This window comes from Hesperophylax consimilis, chromosome 1, assembly GCF_061612785.1.
Source record: "Hesperophylax consimilis isolate HC1 chromosome 1, BYU_Hcon_1.0, whole genome shotgun sequence".
NCBI classification, from domain to species: Eukaryota; Metazoa; Arthropoda; class Insecta; order Trichoptera; family Limnephilidae; genus Hesperophylax; species Hesperophylax consimilis.
In genome coordinates, this window is record NC_142836.1 from 752,709 (window position 1) to 775,204 (window position 22,496).

General features: G+C 38.4%; 2 protein-coding genes across 4 annotated transcripts; both read right to left on the bottom strand.

Moving 5' to 3' along the window:
* Positions 1-1,864: 1,864 nt before the first annotated feature.
* Positions 1,865-20,647, bottom strand: smo (smoothened, frizzled class receptor). Of its 3 annotated transcripts, none has more exons than XM_089635009.1 (7): positions 20,519-20,647; positions 15,440-16,300; positions 13,820-13,940; positions 13,621-13,699; positions 12,718-12,942; positions 4,574-5,247; positions 1,865-4,461 (listed from the first exon to the last, which is right to left on the bottom strand). In XM_089635009.1, the coding sequence occupies exons 2-7, from the start codon at positions 16,297-16,299 to the stop codon at positions 3,085-3,087; spliced, it is 3,336 nt and encodes a 1,111-aa protein (XP_089491135.1). In that variant the 5' UTR covers position 16,300; positions 20,519-20,647; the 3' UTR covers positions 1,865-3,084. The 3 variants fall into 3 exon arrangements, with proteins under 3 accessions (XP_089491135.1, XP_089490968.1, XP_089491050.1); XM_089634842.1 differs by lacking the exon at positions 20,519-20,647 and adding an exon at positions 20,149-20,284; XM_089634924.1 differs by lacking the exon at positions 20,519-20,647 and adding an exon at positions 16,742-17,083.
* On the bottom strand, positions 17,171-20,655 carry Wdr33 (WD repeat domain 33). Its single transcript, XM_089635103.1, has 2 exons — positions 20,519-20,655; positions 17,171-20,436 (listed from the first exon to the last, which is right to left on the bottom strand). The coding sequence occupies exon 2, from the start codon at positions 20,416-20,418 to the stop codon at positions 17,875-17,877; it is 2,544 nt and encodes an 847-aa protein (XP_089491229.1). The 5' UTR covers positions 20,419-20,436; positions 20,519-20,655; the 3' UTR covers positions 17,171-17,874.
* Between the last annotated feature and the right edge of the window lie 1,841 nt (positions 20,656-22,496).

The window sequence follows — 22,496 nt, forward strand, 5'->3', positions numbered from 1 at the left end:
GTTTAACCTTTCTTTGCCGGTGCTGTCAACTGAGTGGACATCTTCTCTAATTACTAAAATATCCCTGTAACTATACTAAACAGAGTTCATATTTTAGGTAATTCTCCGCAATACATTTATATATTGGATGAAATAATAACAATGTATAAATATTTACCGAATGTATAGCACCGTAAAGGAAGGGTTAATATGTGTTTGTGACGTGGCTAAACCGGCGGCAGGAAAGTTTCGAAAGATAAAGAGTAGGCCCCCTGGTCACCAAACATGACTAAAGCCATTCCAAACAACGTTTTAAAACGTTTAAAATCCGTACTAACCCTTCTTGAGGCGGGTCCCGTTTTAAAAACGGATGCCCTAGCGGCTGTAGTGCATGTATGGAGCTGTTCACACTTGTCTGACACGATTTGAGAACGGATGCCCTAGCGGCTGTAGTGCATGTATGGAGCTGTTCACACTTGTCTGACACGATTTGAGAACGGATGCCCTAGCGGCTGTAGTGCATGTATGGAGCTGTTCACACTTGTCTGATACCATTTGAGAACGGATGCCCTAGCGGCTGTAGTGCATGTATGGAGCTGTTCACACTTGTCTGATACCATTTGAGAACGGATGCCCTAGCGGCTGTAGTGCATGTATGGAGCTGTTCACACTTGTCTGATACCATTTGAGAACGGATGCCCTAGCGGCTGTAGTGCATGTATGGAGCTGTTCACACTTGTCTGGCACGATTTGAGAACGGATGCCCTAGCGGCTGTAGTGCATGTATGGAGCTGTTCACACTTGTCTGATACCATTTGAGAACGGATGCCCTAGCGGCTGTAGTGCATGTATGGAGCTGTTCACACTTGTCTGACACGATTTGAGAACGGATGCCCTAGCGGCTGTAGTGCTTGTATGGAGCTGTTCACACTTGTCTGATACCATTTGAGAACGGATGCCCTAGCGGCTGTAGTCCATGTATGGAGCTGTTCACACTTGTCTGACACGATTTGAGAACGGATGCCCTAGCGGCTGTAGTGCATGTATAGAGCTGTTCACACTTGTCTGACACGATTTGAGAACGGATCTGACATTTTTTGTCGGATGGATGGCCAGTGCCGGAACTCGCTCGCTCATAGTTTTGTATGGAGCTGTTCACACTTGTCGCCTAGTCGTTCCGGCAGAGTCCCCGCCACACCCCGACCTCTCCCCGCCCGCTCCCAGTCGCAAGGAAGCAGGCACGCTGCGTGCTTGTATTTGGTTATTTTGATAAGTAAATAAATTAAAACATATTTTTACCCTAGCAATCTACCTGGCTAAAAACTCACGGACCGCCACTGGAAGACCCAGTAGCCGACAAACTACAATATTTTATTTTTAATTAAATAAAAACAAAACGCTTGGTGTACACAACTTTTTTATATCAAAATTATCAACATGTTTACCACATGACAACAAGAGCTTCATCATCGTCCATTACGCTCGATCGTCTACTGAAAAATGAAAAAAATAAAATGTTTTGGTTGAAGTGACAATTATTTGTTTTCGCAGAGTATGATCCGATTTTAAAACGGATCCGTTTTTTAAACGGAGGTGTGAACAGGGCCGTAGAGCATCCGTTTTTAAAACGGGACCCGCCTCCGATTTGAAAACGGAAGTGGGAACGGGCCCTTACTATGTTAAATTAAATACTCATGTACCGCTGCTGTACACTCTGTAAATATTTATACATTGTTATTATTAAAATGCGATGTCAATGAATGCAGCCACTGATCGGTGTTACATATGTATATGTACATTTATGTTACATGTGTACTGCCGTGGTTTTTAGCTACTGCGCAGTAGAACTACTGTTTTATGGAGACTATGAAAATAAATAAATAATTACCTTTTTGCTGACTTTATTATAAAAAGTTCAATCTTAATTTATTGTAATAACATACTTACTTCATTTGAATAAACTATATTTTTGTATTAGGTATACAACAAATCACATCAAAGTCTTACATTAACTCATGGTTTTAAAATCAAATGCAAAACATCGCAATTACATAATTATAGAGAGAATAACTCACTCCTTTAATTCAATTCAGTCTTAAATGTTTACTTGAAATACATATTAATCATTTTTATAGTACAAAATCTATGTTCTATGGATTTTGTTAATATCGTAGGAATGAAATAATTTAAGCACTATTTCAAAATAAAAAAAATAATATCAATAAATGCATCATTCTAATAAAGTATTAATAGTAAAAATATATTGTACTCTCAAAAATGATCCTAATATTAAGTTGTAAAAGTCAACCATTGCAGATTCCTAATACATAATACATAATGACTGTAAATTATGCAGAGTATATTATATAATAAACAGAGAGAAGTTAAGAAGGTTAAGTGGTAACAAATACTAATGCCTGGTATTTCATCAACTTCTGAAAGGCTGGTACAATGTTGAAATGGATCGCTCACAAGCTGCGCTAGTGCTTACTAGACAACAGATGGGCAAGAGGAAAGGGTATTGGCACCGATGACGTTATCAGTACCATGCAGTGGCAGTTTTCTCTAAAGTGCGTTTGCGCAGTGAACCCCCATTAAAAAGGTGAGGATTATGGGACAAAGTTGCATTATAATAATATTAGCATATTATATTGTAAACAGCGCGCATAAAAATTCTGACTTTAACATCAACGCAACCAAAAAATATGGTCAAAGAGCAACCCGATATTCCCATGCTGTCTGTTATAGAATCAGCACAAAATACTTCATATAAAAAAACCAACACAACCCCTGACTGTGAAATCTTATAACCTACGCCAAAACAAGACGATTTACGTGAGGAATTTGACGAGGTTGGCTAAAATTATGAAGACGGTTTCAATGTTAGTGACTATTGTGAATTAAGCAGCAGCAGAGTGTTAGTTCGAGTTTTTGGACTTAAATGAAAAAGATGATGAAATACCAGACTTAAATGGAGTAAATATCACATCCAGAATGACTTACCATAGATTATTACTTGTTAGTCTTTACGTAAACCAAATTAAGGAGTTCATAATACATTATAAGTCACAAAATGAGATTTCATAAGATCGATTTACATATTATCTAGGGCAGCAATAATTGCTTTAATTTCTTTGATTCACTTAGATTACAAGCACCATCATTTCGCTTTGTGATAATTACGGGGCGGTCGTTCTTCTTTTGAGTCAACAGTGGTTCATGAGAGTCGTCGTGCCGGGCGATGTGGGCGTGATGGGCGCGGTTCTTACTTCCCGAATGATACTTCCCCGTGTCCATGTCCTGCTTGTCCATACTGACAATCCGTAAATCTCTGTTAACAGAACTTTTCTTTTTTGGCAATTTATCTTTTTTATCCGGTGCTGAACTTTTATCAGTCGTATTGTATGACAAATGTGAATTTTGAGATTTTTTCAAAGCACTCAATTTACTCTTAGTGATTTCTCCTTCGTACGAACTCGTGTGTGTGGCTATGTCGTGTGGATTTGCCTGTATTCCCACGTCGCAACTTCTTTTACTGTTTCGAGAATTGTTTTTCTCAACTGAGACTCCAGAAAATGAGCTTTGAAGAGCGAGAGGTCCCAACTCCGAGCAATATGAGTCGAAGGACGAACCGAGAGAATTTTTACAATTGTGCGAAACGGTTACATCTGAATTCAGGTGGGCGTGTTTTCGTTTGAATGTACTTAATCTGATTCCGTCCTCCTTGCTCTTGATGCTTTTTGGACCTTTCATTTGACGTTTACATTTAATTCTGCCGCTTTGCCTGGACGACCTGCGGCTGGACTTGCTCTTGGAGCTGCTCTTACTCCCTCTTACGTCCCGATAAACATCTCTGCGCCCCGAGCCCCTCTCCGCCCGGTACTCCCCACTTGAAATGGGATCCAGGTGGTTACCTTGCTTGATGCGGGCCAATTGCTTATTATCAGCCTCCGTGTCAGAGTCTGTTTGATATTCTATGATGTTCAATCCATTGCCGCAATTTGAGTCGGCTAGATCTGTACTCATATTGAGCTCCTTTTTCCGAAGTATGATATTAACTTTACTATCTCGTATTTTAAAAGAAGCCATAGATCCATTCTCCTCGTCGGAAGTTGTGGTCAAGCCCTGGTTTTGAAGGAAAGGCAAAATCATTTTACCATTAGCCAACAGCAGGTCAACCTGTTCCGGACTCAGTCCAGCATTTCCTGTCCTCCGATTAATAACATTTCTTTCTTTAGTGGATGACATAGCGCTCAGTATGTGTGTCCCAATTTGGCTTTCCACCGATGTGGTGCTCTCCTTGCGGGTGTAGACAGTGTTGTTCCTGGTGGGACGGCGCCGTGACTTGGAGGACGGTTTCATCCGACGTCGGCTGCCAACCTTGGTCTTCACTTCCGCTATTTTGACAGAGAGCTGACTATCTAGTGAGTTTCTTCGAGATTCCACAGACACATGCCGAAGACTAAAGCTAATTTGTGAATCCTGAAATAAAAATAAAAATTATTATGAAAGTCTACTTGGTCAAGGTGCACTTATGATAAGGATAGGAAAAAGGGAGCTACTGGGAGGTACAATAGTAAGTACATAGTAATACCTGCGAATTCCTCCTGAGAGCGTTGTTGGAGGAGTGGGAGTGTGAGTAGTGTTGCCCGGTGAGCGCGCCGCGCCGCTTGACGAAACGCGGCAGGTTGTTAGCCCACGTGGAGCTAAAGTCGTGACTCTCTACGGAGTTGAGCTCAAAGTTCAGTCCGATGGGGTCAGTGTGCGTATTGTGGAAGGAGATGGACATCCGGCCCTGGTTGTGGAACTCCTTGCGACGGGCAAACGCTTGAGCTATCAGTTTGTGCTTTTGGAGTTTCACGGGCTCTTCGATTTCACAACCACATTTCCTCCTGATGTATCTCTTCCAGGTGTCGATGGTGGCTCCCGTCCAGGCCCAGCTGGCCATGACGGCCGCGCTGCAGAACAGACACAGCAGCTGCAGTTGGAGTAGCGCCACACTGGGCCGCTGCCTCTGCACGCACTCGCTGGCCTCCCTGCCGCTGTACATGGCTGTCAGGCGACATACCAGGAAAGCTCGGAAGCTGTCATACCACTCTTTGGAATTAAGAAACTCATAAATGTGGTAGAAGTAGGTGGCGCCAATGAACACCAGCGACATGATAGCCGTCACACCACACCTCATGATAGAGTTGCGGATCTTGCTGGAGGCGCGTGCCGATATTATATCTTTGCTCGATGTCTGCACCGATATCAATGTCAGGAGGCCTGCAAACATTATTCATTTATTATTTATTTCTTGCATAACACATTTCACATAGGTGCCTTGCTGGCATAAAGCATGTTTCACACAGATGCATTGTTTGCATAAAGCATTTTTTAAAAAAACAGTAAACTTTACATATTACAATACACTTTTCAAAACCTACAACATACTACATACTAAAATTTATGAATTTCAGAATAATAACCTTCGTTGGATGCAATGGGCTAAATGCTGGTATGTACAATTTAAATACTTACAGACTCTGTGAAACAGTTCAGATCTAGATAATATAAAACTAAAAACAAAATGAAGGACATACCTACCGACATAATTACGTGATTCTATAAATTAATTAATTACTATTTTGCTACGTTAAGATTTCGGTCTATCTGAAAATTTCTAATATTTTTTGTCACAAAAACTCCAAAATAATTACATTTAAAATTTAAGTACATGCCAATACATTGTACTTTAATTCATTAGAGATACTTTATATTTGAGTTCATATTTATTTTTTACACTATATTTTTACAAACAAAAAAACTTCTCTTTAATCGCTTTTAGTAGGTGTTTTTCGTTTTCGATTGTTCTGATATTTTCGGGTAGGCTGTCGAAGCATTTAGGTATATATATTGTATTTGTAATGCCTTTTTTGAAAGAATTGAGTTCTAATATAATTTATTATTTATTCTGCAAATAATTTTTTTACTTACCAAACTGTTAATCCTGTTGCAAGCAAAGTAATAAAATGTATGAAATTAGTACAATGTGAATGAAAATAAACAATACCGGTGGGGCTATGACCTCCCGACTTGTTATTAGGCTGAAAAGATTGGAGAGGAGGATTATACCTGGCCCTTTATACCTGGCCCTTTATACCTGGCCACCAAACACAACTAATGTCATTTCTAGCAACGTTTCGTTATAGAATGGTGAGCTGTTACCAGGGCGATACTATGTTATTTGCGCATGCCGGGATTCTGAACCCTGCTACCTTTGGAGTTGAAGCTGGAGAACACGGAGATTGTCAAACTATCTAATTACATTATTGAAGACCATATTCGACGACTCTCGACTAACGAAAAATGTGAAACAGAAAAAAAAAATGCATTAAAAAAATTAAGATAATGTCAAGGGGGAAAAAGGCAAAATAGTGCGATTTGATGAAAAACAGCTATCAAACACGTCTAAAACTACCTTTCGTATGCCATGCCCAGACATGATATTTGTTATTACCAAATAATAGACTACTATTTTTCACTTTGCTGAATTTTTTTCTTGATTAATTTAGACATTCAACCATCATACATAAATCGCTAATACATAATAAAATCCCCATTAACAACTGAGATACATATTTTATCTCATTAATAATGATGTCGGACAATATTTTTCATTTAAAATACATATATAATACCAAATACCCTATGATATTAACCTTTTCTATGCGTCATAAATTTGTATCACTTCGTTCACACGCGGGGCTATTTATCATCAATCTAATTTATGACTTTAAACAATAATCACGCATGGATTTTAAAATTTGTTTTAAAAAATATGTTGCTTATGTCTTGAATTATCTTTTCAAGTATAAATAAACAATCCGAACATCAATGGGACTTGATAAAAATTCGAAGTATATATTCGTAATGTAACTGATACGGTATACCCGGGCGGCCATGTTAATATTTCAAAGATAACGATACACATGCTTATAAACATACCGGAGTAGAGCTCTTCAACTGTGGTGCGATGTAAGTGGTTGATTTATGGGTGCGATGTCGTGTTTGACTGGATACATGAAATATTGACACACTTAAAAAGGTTCATATAATAAAAAATAACTAGACTTAAATTTACAAAAATAATGAAATAATTTTTCTGTTATTATGTCACCGTAAATATGTATCACTTAATATATTTTTTTATCGTGATAAATTTTGAAACAGTTCTCAACGCATAACGACACATTGCACTCTAAGCACATAAATTTAGTAAGTTTTCTGACTTTGGGCTTCAGTGTTGAAGTGGCACAGACACGACACCTTCGACGAGGGTTTGTGTTTTTTGCTGAAGGGGGAACTTTAATGGGCATGTGTTTGGAAACAATTTTCGATGATAAACGCATCGGGTAATCTCTTGATGTTGTGGGACGTAAAATACTCGGCAAAGTTTTGTGATATTTCTCTAGTAATTGCTCAATCACAGCCATTTGGAAATCAGCCAAACTGACTTTTTTTGATGTTACAGTTTGGTATATTATGCGAGCATTTAATAAATACAAATCAATTATATGAAATGCAACTTTCCTGTACCATTTGAGTGACTTCCTCATACAACTTAAGTTGCTTAGCATCATATCAGCTTTGTCTACTAGACCCATGTTCTTGTTATAGTCTAGAACACATTGTGGTTTTAAAATGGGCTCTCCTGTCGATCTATTTATTTTTCCCGATGGTCCAACAGAACCATCGTGAAGAGTGGTCAGCATGTGGATTTCACGCCTATCGTGCCATTACGGTGATTGGTGCTTTGATTGGATTTCCCCTTTCTTCAATTTAACAAAAGGTGCCATGCCTTTCCTGTTTTTCCCAACAGTGCCACAAGCATTAGTTTTTTTTTCGTGTAAATATTTAAATAAATTTGGACTAGTGTACCAGTTGTCGCACCACAAATTATGACCCTTTCCGAAATAATCTGACAAAAGGGTGGTTACAACGCCTCCCGAAATACCAATACCTTGAGTATCATTTTTTTCTGTATCAGAACCAACATAAATTATAAAATCGAGAATGAAACCCGTCATGACGTCACACATCACAAACATTTTTATTCCAAATCGGTGACGTTTAGATGGAATGTATTGCTTGAATAATAGACGGCCTTTGAAAACGATGATGCTTTCGTCAATACATAGATTTTTCATGGGGCATCATAGTTGATATAAAAATCTTTCGTGTGTGGTCAACAAGAACACGTATTTTATGCAGTCTATCAGTAGGCGTTTGAATATTACTATCACTAAAGTGGAGCATCTGTAATATTATCTGATAACGGGCATTGTCTTTCCAAATATTGGTGAAAAGATTATGGGGTTCGTACTCCAATGTTCCTCCATAGTTAAGTGTTTGTTCCTAGTCATGGCAAATGTTAACGCAATAAAAACACAGTAAATTTCCGAGACTGTTGTATCAACCCATTTTGTAACTCTCGATTTTGCTGTAAAATCCATCGTCCTAATTTTATATTGATAAAATTGATTTGTTTCATCAACAATTTTTGTCATAATTTCTGTATTCAAAAAATGTTCAAAAAACATAAGTTCGGGCGTGTCTTCAGCTAACCTGGTATCTGGATTGATACCTGATGCGAAATCGTCGAATCCATAAATAATGGGTACGAAAGGGCCGGCAGTCCACAGATTTTCAACCACTTCTTCTCCTTCTTCAATGTTCATTTCTGGTTCAGAATCATGGCTTTCATGTATTTCAGCAGCTTCGCAATTATTATCGACGTCACTGTCACTAATTTCAAAATCTGAATCTATTTCTAAAGTAGCACCAAATATTTCTTCGTCATTAAGACCACGACCCGACATTTTGTATTTTGGCAATAAAAATAATTTCAAAAATTGATAAAAAGTCAAACTTGTACAACTTTACACTTGATTTTTCACTAAAAAAAAGTTTTAACCACGTATCTTTATTTGAAAATAATCTAACACTGACGAAATTTTATATTTCTTCAATAGTTTGAATGAATGTATGTAACTGAACTTATTTTAAAATATGATAAATCAGATGAATGTACACTGTAATTAAAATAGTTCATATCCACGAAAAAGCAAACAATAATTCGATAAAACAATGTAATCTACACGGCGAGCGTCTCTGTTTGAGAATCTTATAAAATGCGCAATAACGTGTGTAAAGACGCGGGAAGAATTCAAACTGATTCATTTTTCGCTCTGAGTTGGAAGATCCCTTCAAATCTTTGTATCCATGATTAGGATACGTATTATGGATAAATATCGTAAGAAGTCAGTAGTGTAAAGATGTGAGATTTTTTAGGAGTATAAGTTTTACCGTGCTCAAGCATGTTTCATACCCATAACGCCGAAGAAACTTTACGTCGTACAGATTTGCCTCCCGCGTACAGGGCATGTACAGTGCGTCGCAGGCGTGCGTCTCCCACAGGGATAGGGTTAATAATATGTGGAAGTCCAGTGAAATAGTGGCAATTTCAACAACTCTAGCCGCTAGAGGGAGCTAGTGTAGCATGTTGATTGGCATTCCTTTCGATGGCGGCAAATTGAATTTATTTAGTATTGTTGAGCTTTGAGCTTTGTGTTTTGAGCTTTCTAACATCAATGTTGATAAAAAAAAAAATTATTAAATTGTTTTAAAAGGCGGGTTCCATGGTTCAGTTTACGAACAAACAGCAAAAACACTCCCAAGTAGTTTTAAAAGATGCCAAAAAATATTAACAGGTTATAATTGGTGAAATGATTTCATTAAATCCTGGCAAATAAAATGTTCTTGTTTACGTAAAATACGGATTAAACCGTGAAAATATAATAATAAAAATTTTAAAAGTTAAATAATTCAACAAAGTTAGTTCCATGGAGCATTCTGTGTTCAAGTTGATGATATAATCATCGTCAATGTTAATGTTCAAAACACATTTTTGTATGTTTTTATTATTTAACACCTCACAAGAGCGCCCCTGTCTGTACAGTGTAAGGGCAGGGGAGCTATGTTGCCACCCAGTTGGGCAGCCTTGTGAGGCGGGTTAAGGTAGGGGCTGTAGGAAAGGATTTATTAATATGGGTATTGAAGAGGCCCGGATTATATGAAGGAGGAAAAACAAAATTATTGAATATATTGATAGATAATATTAATAAATTACAAATTTTTGTGTGTGTGGGAGAGAATTCCTTGTGTTTACTTATACGTAAGTGTGTAACCCTTTGAAGCTCAACACATACATTAGGTACCTAAAAATTTGTATTTTTTACACAATGTTTTTTATCGATCTTCTTACATATTTATATTTATCATTATGTGTAGTTACACAACGTTTGGGAAACAATTATAATTTTACATAAGTAATTGAAGTAAGTGAGCGCGTTGCCATTTTTAAAATTTATTTTTAAATCTTTGAATTTTCAAATTAAATTAATTGTTCAAATTAAAAGTAAATAGTGTTTGAGAAAAAAACAAATAAACTTTAAAGAAAATTAACAAAATGTCGCTTTTATGCACGGTGTCCGGAAACTGGGAGTACAAGCGGGAAACTGGTGAATCTACATCACATTTGGAGTCGATTTTGCTGTGTAACTTTTTGTGGTGAAGTCAATCAACTCTTTAATATTCCAAATTTGATCTGATAACAATGAAAAAATGTACTTATCTAATTCCAAAGACAAAAGTTAGTAAAACTAAATTTCTTCATCTTTTTTATTGCACTATTTATTTAGATTAAAGAAAACACCACTGTAATGATGTCACGCATCATGAAATGTTTACTATAATTGGTAAGAGATTACATTTTGTGCAGCTTCTCTGACGGCTTGAAAATTAATTATTTTTTTATTTTACATTACACAGGAGGCCCTGAGGAAAGTAATTTTTCTCAAGGCCTATGTCATCTTTGGGGATGCTGTGAGGAGGTTTTTTTTTAAGGAAAGGAAAAAGAAAGGGGTGGGTAGGAATTTGGGGGTCAGTATGTCCTGTTCAGAGAGTCCTGCTGGAGGTAAAAAGATCTCCCCTAAACAGTCTCCCCAAATCCATCCCGCCTCACAGTAGGTGGGCAGATACATCCCCCACCAAGACCTAGACAATCCTCACCCCATGAACCTGGGCACCCCTGCTAAGTCACCAAAGTTAGCGAATCTGTTGGGGTGGCCAGATATGGGTATCAGAGATGTTGGTAATCATTATATTATATTTATTTATTATTTTTATATTTTATTAATCATTATATTATTATGGTTCGGCAGTGGTACCCGTACCCGCTTCCCAAATTGGTCAAACATGAAAATTACATCGACTAATCCATGAACCTAGTTTGAAAATAATATATAATTTAGAATTTTAGAGTTAAAAAGACAATAAAAATATCAATCGAAGGCCAAGCCAAATAATACTAACATCACGATATCAGAACTAGCCGTTCAAATCTAATGTGATTTTAAAATGACAAGTAGTAAGTAATTAAACATTGGTAAAAAAAAATTATACCAAATTCTCTACCAAAATCGTAGGTCCCAACAAACCACACTTTTTTACTAGTTGGTTGTTTTTTTTTTCAAATCGGGATGGTGAATGGCAGCATATCTGTATGCGGTTTATAACACATGTTTAACATTAATAAGTTAGCGAATGAACAACTATCGCCAACTAGCGACGATATGAAGAAGTTTTGACAGTTGAGAAATTCCGCTGGGTCTATATCAAGCTCTTAACCTTCCCTTATCTGTGGTGTGTATTTACTACACATTGCTTCTAATAACTTTAATATTAATAACTCTATAAATGTAATAAATTCTGGGTTCAGATTTTAGGTATTCCTCCGTTATACATTTATGCACTGAATTAAAAAATAATATTTTACATTGTTTTCAAATTCATTTAAAAATCAGAATTTTTTGTTAAAAATCGGGAACAAATTCACCAATACAATCAACAGTGTGATACTAATACGCGAAGAGTGTGTGAGGAAATGACACGCTATTGATGTCCCGCTTTAATTCGCTATGGGGGAACATGAGACATCCACACTTCTGCAGTTGTAGTTTTTGATTTAGACCATCGATACCTACGACCGCACCTGTGTTTGTGCCAGCCGCTAGCCAGTTGGCCGCGAACCGTCGTTAGATGTGGACCCCTCGCACGTTTCTTTAGCATCTGCCGATGGTTTTTTCATGTTTTCAGCAATTAAATTACAATTATTATCACTTTAGATATAAAATATAATAAACATAATCGATTAACAATGAATATTCATATTTTTCCGATATTAAATCGCTTATTTTGAGATGTGTATTGACTACACAGCACCGGAACGCGTGTATTTTTTTAGCACAGTAAGGGAAAGGTTAATGATAGCTCTCAGTCAAGTATGTTACAGTTAAAAATGAGTTAAAGTTGATATGGTCGAAATAGTTCAGTGGTTAGAGCATTCCCCGGCAAGGAAAAGGTCCAAGGGTCAATTCCTAAATGCGACTGAATCTTTTTATGCCTTTTCTGTTTCACATCTTTCGTTTGAGAGTGGTTAATATTGTCTTCATTAATTAAATATTACAATTTGAGATTTTACTAATCAAGTTATTCCAGAGATGCAACTGACGTTGCCGGCTAATAGCCCTGATATAGAGTGCCGATGGCATTTGAATTTGGCAGGCGCCTGACGGCTTGTACTCTATACTGTTATAGAGTAGGAAATCTCTAATCTTTGTGGTGTGTTTTTACCTCTGGAGAGAAAGTAGCCGCCGATGAGCAACACGGCGGAGATGGGCCCGAGTAGGAAGGCGGCGCGGATGGCGTGGTTGAGATAACCCACGAAGCAGATGCCCACCACACTGCTGCCGTCGATCTCGCCCAGCGCCATCACAGTGATGGTCAGCACGAGCGGCAGCGACCACGCCACCAGGTGGAAGTATGCGCCCTTCTTGTCTATGCGCTCCTGGATCTTGCCTGGCACGCACACGCATACACATTATACAGTTATTAGCATTACACAATAATACACACAGGGTCCTGAAACTCTAGTACTCAGGTACAAGCTACTCAGGTTTACTCTTAGGATTACTCTTTTTGTTTTGAGCTTTCGTTTTTTAGGAAAATCAAGTCTAGGGGGATAATATTAGCTGTTTTATTGTCTTTTAAAATATGTTGAAGAGTAAACATGACCCCAAAAGTGTACATATGTTGGGTGCGCGTTTGACGTGTTTACCAACCACGGTCATTGGCGCTAGTTCCTCGGAGCATCTTCCATTGTAATACCGGTAGAACAAGGACAGGATGCTGGCAATCTGTTTCTGCAAGGGTTTTTATCAGGTATTTTGAGGCTCCAGACCAGAAGTGGTTGCCAAATTCAACAGTAGGGCGCACTTGCGATTTGTACAGGGTGAGCAGTTGTGTACTATCCACAGTATCTGCGAGCCTTGTACCTTCGCCCAGCTTCTGAGATGCTAACTTGACTCTGGCTTCAATGGAGCTACAGATACCGGATATCCATTGCTAGTAATAAGGCATGTAGGGAAAGTTAATCAAGTTAGTAGATGAAGCAACACTAAAATATACCATTTTGGTTAGAGGTATTTGAAATTGTTGGTAAATTAGGAAGAGGAAAAAGACAAGAATGATATTCACCTAGCGCCTTGAAGCTCATGTGCCAAGCGTAGGTAAAGATAACGAACCAAACACATGCGGCCATCAGAAAGTAATAAACCTATAATACAGAGAGATATCCATATTAGTTGACACATCGTATGAATGAAGACAAGTCCAGAGAAGACAGATACTATTCTAGAATGGAGGAATTGTCTATTTGATTAGGACCTACTCTTACCAAAACAAATATGATGACACAAGACAGGTTCTCTCCAGCCGAAGGCTCTCCACGCCGCATGGTTCTATCTTTGGAACAGACTATATCACCTCGAGAATCAAACAGGAACTGAGCCAACCATCTGAAATAAAAGCACATATTCATATTACTATTCAGTAACACCAAATGATATTTTTGATACATTCTTCAGAATAAGAACTGCCCAGTTGAACCTCAACTTATGCGAAACGCCGCATGCAGTTGCTTTATTCCTTCCCCATAATTCATGGCTCCGGTAGCGTTTCGGTTCGTGAATGTATACATACTGTTAAGTTGACAGCAAATAATTGGGTTTTTCAGAGCAAATTTCAAGTGGCGCAAAAGTCAACACCCAATAGGAAAATTCTCTCATTTTTGCAAATGGAGTCTTTAAATTACCCTAGAAAATCGAGTGAGGACTTTTGCGCCACCTGTTATTATTTAGGTGTTTATTAAGATTATGTTATTAGACTAGCTCTGTCTTCTGGTATACTACTATTATGGATAACGCGGGAGAAAGTTTGTACAAAAAGCCACTGAAACACTGACATACCACAAGATTTACAGAACGAAAGATTAAATAAGTACAGACGGCCGAACGCTTGATTGCTTTATACCTGTGATTTTTAACAAACTTAATAAAAACTTTAAATTGGAGACTAATGAGACACCCTGCCCCAAAATGACAAAGATGTGGTTGATAAGTGAGCAATCCATGTATCTTTGAATATCTTAATGTACCTAACTAAATATTTATCTTTAAATACTTGTAATTGCTAAATATACCATTTCTTTAATTGAGATACATATATCTTGAAACTCCTCAGGCAAATTTGTTGGGTTTTTTGAACAAACAGCTATTATCCGTAGAGTCAATTTGTTCGCTTTCCGGAACAGCTCATATAGTCTCATAGAAATGGTTGTATCTCCTTTACCGTCATGTACCGTCATCTCCTTTACCGTTATAAATATGAACTAAACGGTGTTAGAAAGAAAAATACCAAACTTTAAATTCAAATGTAGAAGTCAACCACAGAATAATTAAAATAATGTACACCTCCAGGAAACCAAAGGTTCCGACCACAATTAGTGAAAAATTTATAAATCTTAGCATATTTTTATACGAAACGACAAAAAAGTGAAGTGAAAGTAATACAATAAAATTGACTAATAAAATCTGTGTTTTTGTTATCAGTAATTTTAGTTCAGTGTTTAGATGAAAAAACGTCAGGTGAGACTTTTTAAAAATTTTTATGTTTGATTTAAAAAAAAAATTATATGTTCATTTCTAATGATAAAATTTAAAGGCATATTTCATCGCCTTTCAAAAACAGTTATTAGTTATCGGATACAATTAGAATTATATTTATTTATTTGAATTTTATTGAGAAGCGGAAATACACACAAATTGTCTGACTTTCTGGTAGCATCTTTAAGAAATGTAACGATCAATTTGAAAGGGGCCTGAAGGGTTAAAACACTAAATGTACTTAGAGATGTTATATTATGAATTAAATACATATTAAGAACCAAGTAGACAAGCTGACATGTGACAGCTTTGCTGAACTACCTATTATTGTAATAAATAATATATGTAATTACCCGATAGATGAAATCATATAGCAGACATTTATGTAAAATATGACTAGTGCCGGGTACTTGGATGAGCTCCTCCAATCCACAAGAAAGGTGGCGGCGGTAAACAGGTTCAGAGCAAAGGCGATGGAAGCTCCCCACATGACCAGTCTCCGGATCTGTTGGTGCTCGTTCTCCGTGTACAGCGGGTCACGGCACGGCAGCCCGCACCCCGACATTCCTTGGTAAAAGTGCAACGGCATATCTGTGTGAACTAGAGGGGGCAGGCACAGCCCAGTAGTGTTAAACTTCATCTCTCTAACGTCATTGACACACGCGGTGGTGGGAAAGAGCGAGGAGTTGCACTTCAAGAAGTCGGGGAAGATGGTGGTGTTGTAGACGAGCTTGCAGGGCTCCATGATCTTGTTGCACATCTCTAGGGAGGGCAGGTATACCATGTCCTGGCCTTTGATCACCTCACACTTGGGCATGAAGATGGCGCAGAGGAAGGGCTGTATGACGGCCCAGCAGTTGGGGATGTGCTTGAGTGCCGTGTACTGCTGCAACTTCTCGTGAACCTCTTCCTGGCTGTAGCTGTAAGTCAGGTGGAGACTGGTGTGCGAATAAGTCAACTTGGAGCCCAGACAGTTGACATTGTTCTTGAGAGCTTCACACTTGGCTTTACGCACACAATGTTCAAAGGTCGTTACTCGCCCATCGTGCCAGTAGTTCTCTTTGCTCTTTCTAGTCATCGTGAAGTCCAGAGTTCCGTTGATCGGAACCAGGATGGGTTCATCCGAATCCGACGGTAAACCCGATTGTACTCGGGATATGCAAACACATTGCAGAAGCCACAAGATAGGGAACAATAACCATAACTTCTTCATCCTAGAACAAAGGTAAAAGCATGGTGAGAATCACAATATGGGGAAAAACACATTTTACAATTCTACAGCGGAGGTTTGAATTGAAAAAAAAAAAATATATTCTTTTTATTATCTCCAAGGATGACTTTTGGGAATTCAATAAGATGGTGTGTCATTTCGAAGTGTGTTTTTATTCAAACATCGTACAATCAATACATTGAAATTAATAAGATGAAAAGATTGATTTCTTCCTCACCAATTACATTTTGAGAATTTTATTTATTTTTATAAACGCGCAACATAAGGATGATTTAAGGAATAAGGAGAAATTAAAATCCTTTATTGTTGTCGCAGAAACCTTTATTCAGAAAATATTGTATAAATTAATTATTATAGGTAAATATAAATTCATAAATTTTACAAGGAAACTTTATTATACAAATTGTGTTAAAAGCAAACTAACATCTTACGAAGATATATCGTTCAGGATCGGTGTTCCGGTCCGCGGCACTCGGCAATCTGTAGACTCTCTGTAACCTCTCTGTATCCTTTGCCCCTGGCCCTGTCTGACATCTTCACTTCATGTTGAAGGCAATAATTCACCTCAAAAACAGAAGGAAAAACCATTTTAGCACATTCCATCCATATTCAAAATATAATATTATATATTATTTGGTGACATAAGATCTCACCTGCCATGGTCAAGTGTTGGGGGCATCTTTCATCAGCACAGGTCCAAGCGAATCCTAATCTAATATTTGAAACTTACCATAACACGAGAACAACAAACTAATTACAAGAATTCATTTCCTGAAGGCAATTCATCTTACCCAAAACAAATTACAAGAGTGCAATCACTTTTACTACTAAAATAATATAGCTAAATTTGGAAGATACTTTTCGAGTAATATTTTTTCAGGTTCCTTTTTGAAATTGTGTTAAACAAAAGCAAAAAAATATATCTTGAGAGGTGGAATGTTAGCGGAAAAAAACAGTTTTCGGACCGAAAATGAGTAGGAAAAGAGTGGCAAAATGCACTTAAAAAATGTACAAAAGACAAATGCTGAATAATAAAGCAATGAAATTCTGGTTTTCATTGCATGCGTTTAAGCTCCTTAACAAATTAAATGATTGATTGGATTTCCATGTAATTATATATAAAAAGTTTTTCACCAATCGCCAACACAATTAAATATATAACAGCAGGACACATATATCGAAATATTAATTTATTCAATGAAAAAATTGTATTATAGGATCAAAAATTGAAACATTTTGATATTTGGCAGAGCAATATTTATAATTTATAATATACCTTCACAAAAAATGTTAATGTTGTTTACAAACTTTACTGCAATGTGATGCTTGGGAATTTGTCAGTATAAAAAAAAAATATTCTGAACTTCTGAGATAATATTCACAATATTGCCAATTAAAAAATAATGAAAAAAATAAGAAAAAATTACTAAATTTATTCAGATTTTTTTAAGAACAAATATTTTTCACTTCCGAAATGCACTCATGGAGTGTATTAATGCAGTCCTTAAAAAATTGTATTATCCTTTTAAATCCAATAAAGGAATAAAATACATTGAGTTAATAGTGATTATTTCTAGAAGGCCTACGGAAAGTTCTAGAATTGGAGGAGCGCCCCCGACTTCGACCCCCTCTCCAAGGAGCTCCTCCACGGCCTCCGCGGTGCCCATTCACACCACCACGTCCACTGTCCTCCCGCTGCTGGAAGCCCCAGGAGCCCGCTCCTCCCCCCCGAGGGCCCTCGTTCCTCGTCTGGAACCTGGAGTTGGAATCACCTCGCATGCCATTCATGTCATAAGCTTGGTCCCCCTCATCGCCCATCGAAGCATCTGGGGGCCGATTGCTGTAATCTGAGTTATTGAAGTTATTTTGGTCCGGTGGCCCTTGGAACATCGAGTTAGAACTTCTCCTTGATTCATCAAAGCCCCTAAACTCTTGTTCACTGTTGCCGCTAAAAGCTCTGTTGTTAGAATTGGGGTGATAGTTCCCCTCAGTGTCAAGCAGTGTCACTCTGTCAGGGTTTGAGAAATTGTTAGTACTATTATTAAAAGACATTCTACTATCGGTGTCAAAGCTCCTTTCTTGTTCAACCTGGAACCCTTGATAGTTAGGTTCAGCACCTCCTGTATTCTGGTTCATCGAAGAATTGTGCAAGTCTTGGAATTGACGATTAGGTGGCGGTGGCTCGGCCGTGCCGTGGAGGAACCTCATGTCTTGATCCTTTGTGTCATTATTTGTTATGACTTGTTGAGAATCAGAGTCTTCATCATCTTCATTGTCTTCATTGTGTGGCATCACATCGTGTAGTTCTTCTATTTCACCCGATGCAATGAATTTTTTCAAAGCCACAGGTCCTTCGGCGATAGCTGCCTCTAATCTAGATCCTGGTTCCACAGGTACGAGCTTTCCATAAACAATGATAGCGGAAGGAGTAATTTGCTGAAGTGGAACAACTCCCGGGACGGACTCCACCAGGGCCTGTGCCAAGGCATCGGAATCTTCCGCGCCGGTGTGGTTCCACTGTGCCTGGAAGTGGCGAGGTATAGGTTTGCTGTAGGGTACCTTTTTTCCCTTTTTATCTGTGTCGTTGGGAATAACACTGGTGTCCAGATCCAAACCGGGAATAGCTTTATCCGTGGAAGGAAATATCTCCACCTTGTCTTCGGGACCCATGCCTGGAATCATTGCCGGTTCATCTAATTCTTGTTCGTCTTGGACACCCGGTGGAAGAGTATTAAGATTGTATTTATCTCTCATCAAATCTCCCGGACGATTCCTCGTCCAGAACTTTGAAGTGTGATCATTGGACCCTGAGCACAGAATGTGACCTAGCGGATGCCAAGCCAAAGTCCAAACTATAGATTCGTGAGCGTCTTCGATACAGCCCACTTCTTTGTCAGTTCCGACATTCCAGAACAAAATAGCACCATCTGATCCTCCGGAGCAGAAGAGCCCTTCGTGGGTTGGATGCCAGGCCACACTAGAAGCTTCTTTCTTGTGCCCCCTGAAGATTTGTAATTCCGTTCCCATCTTACGAATATCGAATAATTTAAGCAAGTGATCGCGAGATGCAGTTATCAACCAATTGCCATTTTCGTTCCACTTCAAGTCCATTACGGTGGATTTGTGAGCGTGCAATGTGGCGAGGGATTGCCCCGACTTGGGATCCCACAGTTTGATGGGCTGTTGGTTATCTTTACTTCCCGACACAATGAGGGATTTGGTGGGATGCCACTGAACACACTTCACATCGGCACCGTGGCCCCTCAATATCCTTTCTTCCTGGCACCGGTAAAAGTCAAATATCCTCAGTGTTCCATCATCGGAACAAGTAACTATTTTAGAATCTGAAGGACTAAAACTAATTCCCCTTACAGCTTCCTTGTGGGCTTGGAACATTTTGACATTATTCATATTACTTTGCCAATACTTGACGTACCCAGAGTGGTCTCCTGTCACCATCCAGCCCTCTCCCCGGGACCAGACCATGGAACGCACCGGACTGTCGTGCGCTTGTAAAATGGTTTCAAAGTTAAATGTTAAACCATTCCAGAGAGTAAACTCACCGGACGAGGCTCCGGTGACGAGTCTCCGGCCTTCAGGCGTCCAGGCAACTGCGAAGATTGGACAACGCATCTTGTTAGTAGCCGTCTTGACAAAACGCGTTGTGACAGCATTGATAGGATTGTCAGGGTAAGAAGGAGGCGGCAGAAGATCGGCAGTGTACATGGCATCTGGCTGAAGAGCGTACCTGTCCCGCCAATCTCGCTGCCAAACCCGACACTCCAAAGCCTTTATAATAGCGGCATTATAATCTACAGTTTTTCTCATTACCGATTTCCTGAGTCTCTTGCCGTCGAAATCATCCTGCGTCATAGGGCCCTGCATCAGGCCCCGCATGGGATACGCGTAGGGCCTGAAGCTGTGGCGAATGCCGCCGCGGCCACCCTGGCCCATGCTGCCCATCGCTCCCATCGCTCCTATGCCGCCTATGCCTCCCGGGCCGCCGGGACCACTCGGGCCGCTCGGACCGCTAGGGCCGCCCATGCCTCCCATGCCGGGAGGTGGCAGGCTCATATTCGGAGGAGGATGTGAAAATTCCATCTCGTTTTCTTCAGTTACCTATATTACAAACGAAATTTGCAACTGATGTAAGCTGATCGGTAACATGACATCGACCTGTAGCATAATGAGCCATTCTTACCTTCAATAGTTATCCCTCACGGCAAACTCAACGTCAAATAACACTACTAAACATGAAGTTACAATTTTCCTACGTATTTCTTAATTCGATTTGTCGCAGCATATTAATTTTATAACTGGCTCATTTTGAAACAACACAATACAAAACACGAACGGCCCATAACCTGCCCATTTTGATGTACATGCCATAAACAATTCATGAAAGTTTCATAAACAATACGAGCGTCACATTTTTTGTAAAACCTACCTATTAAAGGTAAAAAAAATTGCATATTATGAAGGTTAATAAACGGATTTGTTTTATTTAGTTATACTAGTTTTTTTAATACCGCACAAGAGTTCCAACTGCTCTCAACCATTTGGAGACAGTGAGACTATGGAATCCCCAATTCATGTATTTTGTGAGGCTGAAGATAGTGGTGAGGGGAAGAAGATAGGGAAGAGGGAGGTGGGGAAGTACCTGGCTATTCAGATCTGGTCACTAAACACGGTTAAAGTCATTTCAAGGAACGTTTTAATTCTGAATGGTGGTCTTACACCAGGGCGATGCTGAGAGTTTTTTCCACCCCAGAACGTGCCGCAAATATACCGTATATTATTTATATGATTAAATTGTGAAATGACACAAATAAATCAAATAAAATTTACTTGCGCATGCCGGGATTTGAACCCGCGACCTTCGGAATGCTAGTTAAGAGCCTTACCTCTCGACCACGGAGGCGTTTATGGTAATAATAATATGTGTTTGACACGAAAAATCTCAAAATTTCTATGAAACAAATTTTTAAATTTGTTTGTGAAAGGCCAAACAATAACATGATATATCCTCTTTTAGAAAAAAGTTGGAAATTCATTCTCATAAAGTACTTATGTCCTATCATAATGTTTTTTTTATTTATTTGCAGCAATTCCAACGCAATAAAAATTTTTGAACAAAGAACAATATTTAGGAAAAAAGCCGAAGGACTCGTGGCTTTGAACAAATTCATTGCATCGGGTGAAATAGAAGAACAACACGATGTGATGCCACACAATGAAGATTCTGATTCTCAACAAGTCTTAGGACGGGTTGTTTCGGAGAATTTGAACAATTCATCAAATTTCAACGTTCATTTTCCAGTTCCGCGGAAGATTTTTTCAAGTTCTGTTTTTATTTCAGTTTTGTCAGGCCAATAACCTATAATGATATATTAACAGAACTTGCATAGGACTTTCACAGACCCCGAAAATGAACGTTGAAATTTGATGAATTGTTCAAATTCTCCGAAACAACCCGTCCTTAACAAATAATGACGCAAAGGATCAAAACATGGGGTTCCTCCCCGGCACGGCCGAGCCACCACCACCTAATTGTCAATTCTTCTATGAACCAGAATACGGGAGGTGCTGAACCGAACTGTCGAGGATTCCAGGTTGATCAAGAAAGGAGCTTTGACACCAATAGTACAATGTCTTTTAATAATAATACTGACAATTTCTCTCATAAAGTACTTATGTCATATCGTTATGTTCCAGTGAAACGTGAATAAAATTAAGTTCATCTTATTTATTATATTTTTCTAATAGTTTTAATTTATTTGCAGCAATGCCTACGTCATTAAATTTTTTGAACAAAGAACAATATTTAGGAAAAAGTTTGAAGTATAAAATGGTTATAACTATTTTGCGTTATAACATGAGTTAAGCGCTCACATAAAATTCCATAGACATTTCATATGTCTGTGTAAAATTCAGACAAATTCGTTATAATGGTTATAATTTTGTAATTATTGTAAAACTGTTGTTGAAAAATTCAATCATCATCATTATTTTAGAGCTTTTTCCCATGGATTTAATAAGCCCTGGAAGGTAAGATAAATTTGAAACCGCGGGGTGAGGGGGAAGATGTTTTCAAAACTTATCGATCTACTACATTTTTTAATAACATCTCATTCCCTGTCTCATCGAATACCTAAAAGAATCTTTGTAATTTTTATTTA